This window comes from Lactuca sativa, chromosome 4 (genome assembly GCF_002870075.4).
Source record: "Lactuca sativa cultivar Salinas chromosome 4, Lsat_Salinas_v11, whole genome shotgun sequence".
Lineage (NCBI taxonomy): Eukaryota > Viridiplantae > Streptophyta > Magnoliopsida > Asterales > Asteraceae > Lactuca > Lactuca sativa.
Genome location: NC_056626.2, coordinates 173,536,952 through 173,546,683, shown reverse-complemented (window position 1 = coordinate 173,546,683; position 9,732 = coordinate 173,536,952). Strand labels below are relative to the sequence as shown.

Here is a 9,732-nt window from a genome sequence, read left to right as displayed (position 1 = left end):
TACACTTTCATAAGCTTGAAAGCAAAATGTTAACAAGTACTAAAGCATTTTTGTACACAAGGATGAAAACCAAGAATATAAAAATACATTGTCATTATTAAGCATGCAACTTACTTGGCTCAAAAAAAAATCAGGCATAATCGATTCTCGTGACCATCTTTGTCAAAGCCTTCCCCCTCCCCTCCCCCTCAGTGTTGAACTTAAAATCATGATCATGGGGAAAGGACTATAACAGGAAAATGTGATTAAAATATTTATATAAATTAGTAAAAAGATAAATGATATTAAAAAATGGCAAGAAAGCTTATTTCATATGGGTCGTGATAAGGATTTGCAAATGCTAAATGAAAACGTGAGTAAGCCAAGTATAATGCATGTTTAGTCAAGGAAGGCTAGATGGGTAATGGGTGGAAAGGGAAGGGGAATAATAGAATAAAAGAGGGAGAGTCCCTAGTTTCATTGTGGTCCATGTTTATTTCATCATTGATTATTTTTCTTCCCATTTCTGCATTTACTATTACATTCATTCCATCTCTTTACCTGATTTATGTCAATTGCTCAATTCATCATCTTATCATCTAGATTCTTCCTTCTATTTTACCGAATCACGGATCGCATTAGGTCGGGACCAAAAACCCAATAAAATAAAACCACAAGGATTATCCATGTAATGAAATGAAAATTTAGACTAAAGTTGTAATTTCCAATATATCATAGGGACCATTCCTATAACTTAGTATAAAAAATTTTCAATAAATCAAGAGTAAATTAGAAATGATCCATGTCAATAGAATTTCAAAACTTAATTCAGTCAGAACTTCTAACTCAGTCGGTTTCTAACCCGATAAGCACCTTATCCTCATTGGCAGTACCATTATTTCTCTTTTTTGTTTCGATTCTTTTCAAATGCCATTTCGAGTTTTGGGATTTTGTTTCTTGAGATATGTGAATGTTTCCATAAATTGGGGTAAATTTAATCCATAAATTGTTTTATGCTAGGGAAGAAACCAAAAAAAAAAAAAATGGGATAATGTTGTGTACATGGATTACAAACAAGATGAGAACCTCTATAGTGTTCGTGTTCGTGTTTGTGTGTGTGTGAAATCCTCATGTATGCACATTATACTAGTAAAATAATTAAATCAACAAGAGTGTATGTTCATCTGTAATAGCCATAGAATCTCCTGAATTTTGTGTAGAAGAATTTGTTTAGAATTTGTTGATGCACCCATGTGACAATCGTATTTCTGCATTAAAAGATGCATGTTGAGTTTCAATCAGACTTTCAACATTTTGGTATTGATAGTCCCCACGTTTCAAAATCAATCACATTTAGTTCTTTTTGTTGTTACCATCGATCCCTATCTATTGGCCACAAGTAAAATGACAATTTTACCCCTCATTTTGTCTTTTCTGTTGTATTATCATATATTTGGGGACCATTTACGTAAAAGAGTTGAAAACAAAAATGACAGATCATAAAGGATTTTTTTCATCCCTCCCTGGTGATCATATAATCTTAGATGAGTTCCATAACCCTCTAATTTATATATAATTGCATAGAGATTTTAATGTGTGTTTATACGCATTTAAAAGACAGCTATTGGATTGTTTCCACTTAACCCAAAAAAAGCAACTGATATGAGCAACTTTTTGGCAATAGTGCAAGACGAGTAACAACAATATTACTTTAATTCTTCAAAGTTCTTACAGTAACAACAAAACTTAAAAGTTCAAACTTAAAAAGATTACATAAACTTGAAACTTAAAAGACATAAATGATGATAAAAATGATGAAACTCAAAAAGACATGATCAAACATAGAAACTTAGTCCACCCTTTTTTTTGTTGGCCCTTATCATTATCTTCGTCCTTTTCCAGATCTTCCAATTCCATATATTCTAGCCTTGAAGTTGAGCCTTCCAAGTTTGTAGATTCGGGATACATATCGCACTTCTTGTGTGGTCCTTTATAAGCATCAGAAAACCTTCAACTCAGACGAAGACGATGAATATCTGAATGAACAAAAACAAGTTTGTCGGCCCTTTTACAGTTTAGCCGATTTCTTTTCACATTATGGATAAAAGAATAAGTGTTCCAATTTCTATAAAGAACTATTTATATGTTGTGACAAACATTTTTTTGCCACTTAACTAACTTTGGTGTTTCTGGGTCAATAAGTAGACCACCAATCAACTGTTTCCATTGTAATGTATAAAGACTCTTGTTCATGTGAAACGTAGCTAATTGTTCTCACAATATCCATTCTTCGTCTCTATTTAAAGGAATGCAATTAAAAACTTTCATGACACCTTGTACAACTTCTTTATCAAGGTTAGGTGGTTTTCTATGTATTCTACTCGATGCTAACGTTTCAAAATAATGTGTCATAAAATCGTGGAGTAAACGCAAATCCCAGACAATGTAATGGTATGGTCATTTTCTCTCACCTTTTCGATACAATTTGCTCTGCTTGAGGAAAATATGATGCATATATACTTTCTTTCATCACATCTTTGATTTCTCCCAACATATTATCCATTATCTCATATATTTCGCCTATTTTGGAACCTTCACCATCGCACAAATTTGACCAACAGAAAAATAGGCTTTGTGATGCCATAATTGAGAGAATTGTGGTTGACTTTTAAAATATGAGGGCTTTATGTGCAAACGGGATTCCTTTTAAAATTTTGCGTAATTCGCAATTTCATGAAATGGTAAATGCAACAAGAAAGACACCCAACGTTATAAAGCATATCTAATGAGTAAGCAAGAACCGTTCTACTAGATGAATGTGTGAGAGATGTTGAGGACTTAACACCATTTAAAGATACATGGTATTCACACGGTATTTCTATAATACCTGATTGGTGGACAAACATCAAACGTAAATCATTAAACAATGGTCTTGCCATAAACAGCCACGTTTTATGTTCCTATACATAATTGTTTAATTTCTAGGCGAAGCGATTGATTTTGTCAACCCAAGTAATGTTTTCAGTGTAGTGTCGTGTCGTGTCAAACAATGTCACCAATTGTAAAGTTGGGGGAAAGAAAATCGAAAAGATATACAAGCATATTTTTTGGTCACCGTGTTATGTAATTACATTGAACTTGATTTTTAAAGACTTTGCAAGTGAGTTTATTTGCCAAATGACACAAAAAAAAGGGAAAAAGATTGTCAAATATTTTTTAAACCATGTACAAGCTTTAGCCATTTTTAGGGACAATTCAAAGTCAGAGCTTTTAAAGGTTGCAAAAACCCAATTTACGTCTCACAATATTTTGTTGAGGAGGTTAATCACTTATAGAGAAGCCCTATCTACAACAATTGCTTGTAATTCATGGGGAGATAGGGAGAAACAAGGCGATGAACACAGTAGACAAGTTGTAAAGGCTATCGACACTTCAGAGATGACGACATTTGGATCGAAGTTGAAAATACTATATGCATCACGAAGCCTACTTTTCTGTTGGTCATATTTTGCAATGATGAAGGGCTAAAGGCCCAAAAATAGGCGAAATATATGACAAAATGGATAATATGTTGGGGGAAATCAAAGATTTAATAAATGAAAGTATATAAGGGTTGTAGAGCAGATTGGTATTAAAAAGGTGGGAGAAAATGACCATACCCCAGTGGCGAATCCAGGATTCAAACTCAAGGGTGTCCATCTTAATTGAGATATTTAAATTAACATGTTTGAAAAAGTTTGGTTATCGGTTCGGGTCAAGTTGATAGTAACGAATCTAGTATAGAAAATATGGCATGTCCAAGTTAACAGAGGTAACAAAATATATGAGTAAAAAAAAAGTAGTTATGAAGACCGTGTTGCAAATAATATTGCATCTAAATGAAATATATTAAGTAATATATTAAATACTCTTACATAACCAAAATAAATAAATAAATAATTGCTTACCACAAATTTTTATATTTTAAAAGTAAATTATAAGTTTGTTGTGTTACCATGTCAAAAATTCAACATAGCTAAAAGAATATATTCTACCATGAATTTTTCATATTTTAAATATAATTTATATGTTAATTGTTGTTAATTTTATCTAATGCATATTTTGTAAAATAAAAAATTAATAATAAAGATAATCAGATTTAAGTTAATTGATTGTTTAACGTAAATCACAAATATAGCTATTATAAATACAAAATAAATAAATTAATAAAATATAAGATATTACAACAAATATGAAAAAAAAATAATAATAATAAAGTTATACTAGAAACAACTTGCTGCCATTATTTATTTACTTTTATTCTCTAGTACATCTAGACTTTTGTTACCCTACTTTGTGCCTTCCCCATAAACCCAGAATATATTTTCTGCAATAAAAACCCACCAACAACACATGATAAGAAGAAAGAAGTACTTACAACTAGCGAAGTTCGGTGAACCATTCGTGAACTGTTCGGCGGGAATTCGTTTATGTTCGTTTATTTAATAAATGAACGAACATGAACAAAAATTCTCGTTCGTTTAGTTAAATGAACGAACATGAACAATGGTCTCATTCATTCATTTATGTTCGTGAACGTTCGTTTATGATGTTCGTTTACGTTCGTTTATGTTCGTTCGTTTAAGTTTATTTATATTCATCTATATTCAATTATTTTTTATTATATTGCTATATTATATGTTCGTTTATGTTCATATATGTTCAATTGTGTTTTTTTATCTTTGTTCGTTTATGTTCGTTTAGCATGTTCACGAACATAAATGAACGAACATGAACAAAGTAATTTGTTAAACGAACGAACATGAACAAGAAAATCTTGTTCGTTTATCCGTTCGTGTTCGTTTGTTGTTCGGCTAACTTAAACGAACGAACATGAACAAGACCTTGTTCGTGTTCGTTTGGTTCATTTACAGCCCTACTTACAACTTACTCAAGAGTCAAACAACTATCGAACTAAGCAAAAAAGATGCGAGATGGCTGAGACGCTGAGGACAGTGGCAGAGCGTGAAGAAGAAGAGTGGAGTCGTCTGTGGGTAAGATGCTCGGTAGTGTGGTGCTTTCCCCAAGAAGCTTCAAATACCAAAAATATGCATTTCTTGTTTTCTTTAGGTTTTATGTTCCTATCTTGAATAGTTATGATCTTTGTTATTATTATAATTTAATGAGATCACAAATTCAAAATCGGTAACTAGCTTCTATTATCTGATAGAGATTTGTTTATTTTTGTTTACCATCTTAATATTAATTAGTTTCCCTTTTCCCTTATTTTTTTATTGTGTCAAAATGATAAATATCAAAACCATAAAAAAATATTAGTTTTGTTTGTTGACTTTCAAGATATGGTATTCGGGTGTCACTCTTATAATCACAAGGGTGTCCAATTGAAAAATAGAATACAATTTGTAAAAAGAACTCTTATAATCACAAGGGTGTCCAATTGAAAAATAGAATACAATTTGTAAAAGGAAAATCTGAACAAGGGGTGTCCATGGACACCCTTGAGCATAGTGTAGGCTCGCCTCTGACCATACCATTACATTGTTGTTTGGGATTTGTTTTAACTCTGCGATTTTACAATACACGATATCTTGAAACGTTAGCATCATGTAGAATACATAGAAAAACACCTAACCTTGATAAAAAGTTGTACAAAATGCCATGGAAGCTTTTAATCGCATTGTTAAAAATAGAGACCAGGAACAGATGTTGCGAGAACAATTTGCTAAATTTCACATGAAAAATGGTCTTTATTCGTTACCACTAACTCAAATGGATGCAGTTACAATGGAAGCAATTGATTTGTGGTCTACTTATGGCGTAAACCTACTGGAGTTGGCTAAAATGGCATACAAATATTGTCACAACCTATAGGCAGTTCTTCAGCCGAAAGAAATGGGAGCATTTATTCCTATATTCATAATATGAAAAGAAATTGGTTCAACTATAAAAGGGCCGACAAACTTGTATTTGTTCATGCCTGAGTTTAAGGTTTTCTAAAGCTTATAAAGAAGGACCAAAACAGAAGTATATGGATCCCAAATCTATAAACTTGGAAGGCTTAAATTCAAGGCTAGATGATATGGAATGGGAAGATCTGGAGGAGGACGAAGATAATGATGATGACCAAAGAAAAAACCAAAAGGTGGACTAAGTTTCTAAGTTTAATCATGTCTTTTTAAGTTTCATCATTAATGATTTCATCATTTTTATCATCATATATGTCTTTTAAGTTTTAAGTTTATGTAATCTTTATGAGTTTGAACTTTCAAGTATTGAAGTAATCAGTTTTTTGATGTTACCTAAAAACTTTGAAGAATTGAAGTATTCTTTTTGAGTTTTACATTTATGTTATCTAATCTATTTTGATACTACCATGTACATCGTACCATAATATATGGTACATTGTAACAAAGCGTACCGAAATGAGCCTACACCCATCGTACCAAGTTTCAAGGACCTAGCGAATTGCGAATTGCAAATTACAAACTTGTTCGCATGCCGTAGCATACCTCGAACCATGTGACTATGGTCTATCTATTGTAATAATTTGTCAAATGTCAACCAAGTCCCTTGATAAGCAAGTTAGTATGTAGTATTTATAAGGTATTAGGGTTAAGGATTACGCGTGTAGAAATTAAGTTAGAAACCTTCGAAGACCACCTGCTTCTCGAATAGTAGGAACTATCACGTATCCTATTATTTTCTTTCATTCGGCTATTAAGAAAAAGAATCCTAACCCGATTATATCAATCTACTATCATCCTTATATTAACGGACCAAAGTACATGCTCTAAAAGGCCTAAGTATGAATTCATAATAGCATATATCCTACAACAAGCTCCCATATTTTCAATGTCTAGGTAAGTTCATAAGGCCATTGAGATCATGTTACTCTTGTCCAATCATTTTTTCTAAACTAAAGTCGATTGCTTTTTTGTTTCTATCATGCCTTTTCTTTACAAAGTTCACATTGTCAACTAACCCAACAGCAAAAGCAAAACCATCATCAAAAAATTATGCATAAAAAGCAAGAGAGGAAAACATATATTTTTATAACTATTTGGAGCTTAACTAAATCAGTAAACCATTAGGTTACACGAAACTTACCAAGCATATCGAAGAGAAGCCAACCGAATTCTTTTTCCAATGAAGAAAACAACTTCCACATTCCAAACTTCAGCATTCAGACTTCATCTTCATAATCCAATTATCACCTTAAAGGACTAACAACCCATCCAGTAATTGGATTTTGCCTCCTACTTCTAAATCTCCTATGAGAACCACTTTGTAAACGTTCAAGAATGGAATACGTAATCCAATCCGGAGTCAAACCTTGTTCTTTAAGCTTTGCATACAAGTCAACAGCTTCAGCAGTTCTCCCACTTCTCTCAAGGCAATCCAACAATATGTTATATGTAACAATATTAGGACAACACCCTTCAGAAAGCATTTCATCAAACAATCTACAAGCCATTTCTACTTTATCTGATTTCCCAAAACACTCGATCAATGTACTATACGTTACAACATCCGGATTCAACCCCTTCTCTTCCATCTCTTTACACCTCATGTAAGCTTCATCAACATCACCATTTTTCCCTAAGCAATTTATTAAAGAATTATATGATACAATATCAGGCTTACAGTCACTATTCTCCAGCTCATCAAAGATCTTAACAGCCTCATCAACTCTTCCAGCTCTCCCAAAGCTTGAAATCAATATATTGTAAGTGAATATATCTGGTTGAGGCCCTTCTTCTTTCATCTTGTTATATAAATCAAGAATATGAGATACCTGTTTTGATTTCCCAAGAGCAGTGAACACAGTGTTGTACATAATAGTATCTGAACTTATCCCCTTTTCATGAATCTTACTTAATAAGTCTATAGCTTCATTCATTTTATCTTCTTTACATAAACTCTCTAACATGGATAAGTAAGCATCTCTATCTCCTTTATCATGGAAGCTCCACATGTAGCAAAAGAGGCGATGAGCTTCACTAGCATGACCTAATTTACTAAGTGTACGTACAAGGTATGCATATATGCCCTTGTTCATGTACTTCTTTGATATTTCCACAACTTCATCGAGTCTACCAAGTTGTCCTTCTGAAGCTAGGACATTGAGGATGATACTGTAAGTGAATTCATTTGGGCAGCAATTGTTTTCTACCATTTTTGAAAAGAGGTATATAGTTTTGTCAACCAATCGGTTTGTAGCAAGAACCTGGATTGTAGTGTTGTAAGCAATTAGATTTGGAGCTAGGTTCTTTGATAGCATTTCTTGAAAGAGTGATATTGCATCATCAAGCTTCCCATGTTTTCCAGTCATTCTGATCAGAATTGTGTATGTATATTCATCAGGCTCACAGTGTTTCTTCTTCATGTCTTCAAAAACCTTGTTCGCTTCATCAACCTGAAAAGATGCTGCATTTCAGGTTATCATGATTACATCAAACCAGAGGTGAAACAGGATAATACACTTGATAGCTGACATAATTGGATTAAGAAGGGTGTTGAGATGATGAATTCTATAAAAACAGCTAGAATAAACTCAGAACTTCAATATGCAACAAAAATGGTCATAAATTAGACCTTTTCGTCTTTGGCAAGAGCATCAAGTAGCATATTGTAGGCAAAGATATCCGGTTGATATCCTTTCCGTTTCATCTCTTGATAAACTTCCAAGCCCTTGTTTGAATCACGAGAGCGTAAATGAGCTTGCAGAAGGCATTTATATGTATAGCGATTCATCCTGAGCTCCCATTTTTTAACCAGCCGTAAGCACCTGTCCAAATCTTCACCGCCGCCGAATATTCCGATCAAAAGGTTGACGGTGGAGATGTTGCCATGCACGCGCGACCGCTCCATCTCGTCGATAATACGACGGACAGAGTCTAACCGGTCAGGGGAGGAAGACTTGGAGAGGATGAGGAGAATGCGGTTGTAGGTGAAGCAATCGTGACGAAATTTAGGGATAGAAGAGGGGCAAAATCGAAAGAATTGGAGTGCAAGAGATGATGAATGGAGCGATTTGAGGATTTCGGATGCTTCGGAAGGGGTGATGGTTAGGGTTAGGGTTTCCAGATAGTCGGAAAGTTCGATGAAGGGGTCCGATGACCGGGACTGGAGAATGTTGACGACCTTGCAGACAAGGTCACGGCGAGGGAGAGGGTAGCCTCTGGGGTCAAGTTGTTGGATGTTTGGGACTTCGACTTCGACGGCGAATGAACGGCCGTTGTCCATTTCGGTGATGACTCTGCCGCTGTATTTGGTGGCATAGCCACGGCGGAGGAGGAGCCGGACATTGTTCATGGTCGGTTTCAAATGCGCACTATTTCGACTTCCCTGAGCTGTGAGTCAAAAAGTCACTAAAGTCAAACCCATTGGGGTTCTAAGTTTTGTACCTCAAAGGCTCAAACACGTAATATTAAGAGGGTTTTTTATTTGGTTGTGAAATTGATTTTATAGATTCTCACACTATGTTTGGTAACTTAAAAGCTGTTGAAAAGTTAGCTTTTAAATAAAAAATTATCTAATAACCGATAAAAAATAACATTTATTAAAACTAGCTGAAATATATAAAATCACATAAAAGGACATGTATGTGTTTCTATAACTAATTAAGAGTGTATTTGGAAAATTTTAAAAAAACTCTTAAAAAGCTAGTCCAAATAGGTTTTCAAAAAGTTAGCTTATAAGCTATTTTTTGGTTTACCAAACACAACATAAAAAAGCTCGAAAAATAAGCTA

At 33.8% G+C, this 9,732-nt stretch overlaps 1 protein-coding gene across 7 annotated transcripts; it reads right to left on the bottom strand.

Moving 5' to 3' along the window:
• Nucleotides 1-977: 977 nt before the first annotated feature.
• On the bottom strand, nt 978-9,409 carry LOC111904668 (pentatricopeptide repeat-containing protein At1g51965, mitochondrial). 7 transcript variants are annotated; one of them, XR_006190744.2, is made up of 3 exons: nt 8,575-9,409; nt 7,087-8,395; nt 978-1,247 (listed from the first exon to the last, which is right to left on the bottom strand). XR_006190744.2 is itself a non-coding variant. In XM_023900408.3 (2 exons), exons 1-2 carry the CDS (start codon nt 9,292-9,294, stop codon nt 7,190-7,192), a joined length of 1,926 nt encoding a protein of 641 aa, XP_023756176.1. In that variant the 5' UTR covers nt 9,295-9,409; the 3' UTR covers nt 7,013-7,189. The 7 variants fall into 7 exon arrangements, 1 of the variants encoding a protein (XP_023756176.1); XR_002854595.3 differs by lacking the exon at nt 978-1,247 and adding an exon at nt 1,669-2,015; XR_002854596.3 differs by lacking the exon at nt 978-1,247 and adding an exon at nt 1,669-1,987.
• Nucleotides 9,410-9,732: the final 323 nt, after the last annotated feature.

Coding starts and splice junctions, on each gene's coding strand:
- LOC111904668 (XM_023900408.3), bottom strand. CDS start 9,294: ATGAACAATGTCCGGCTCCTCCTCCGCCGTGGCTATGCCACCAAATAC. Junction 8,396..8,574: donor CTCTTGCCAAAGACGAAAAG/GTCTAATTTATG, acceptor GCATCTTTTCAG/GTTGATGAAGCGAACAAGGT.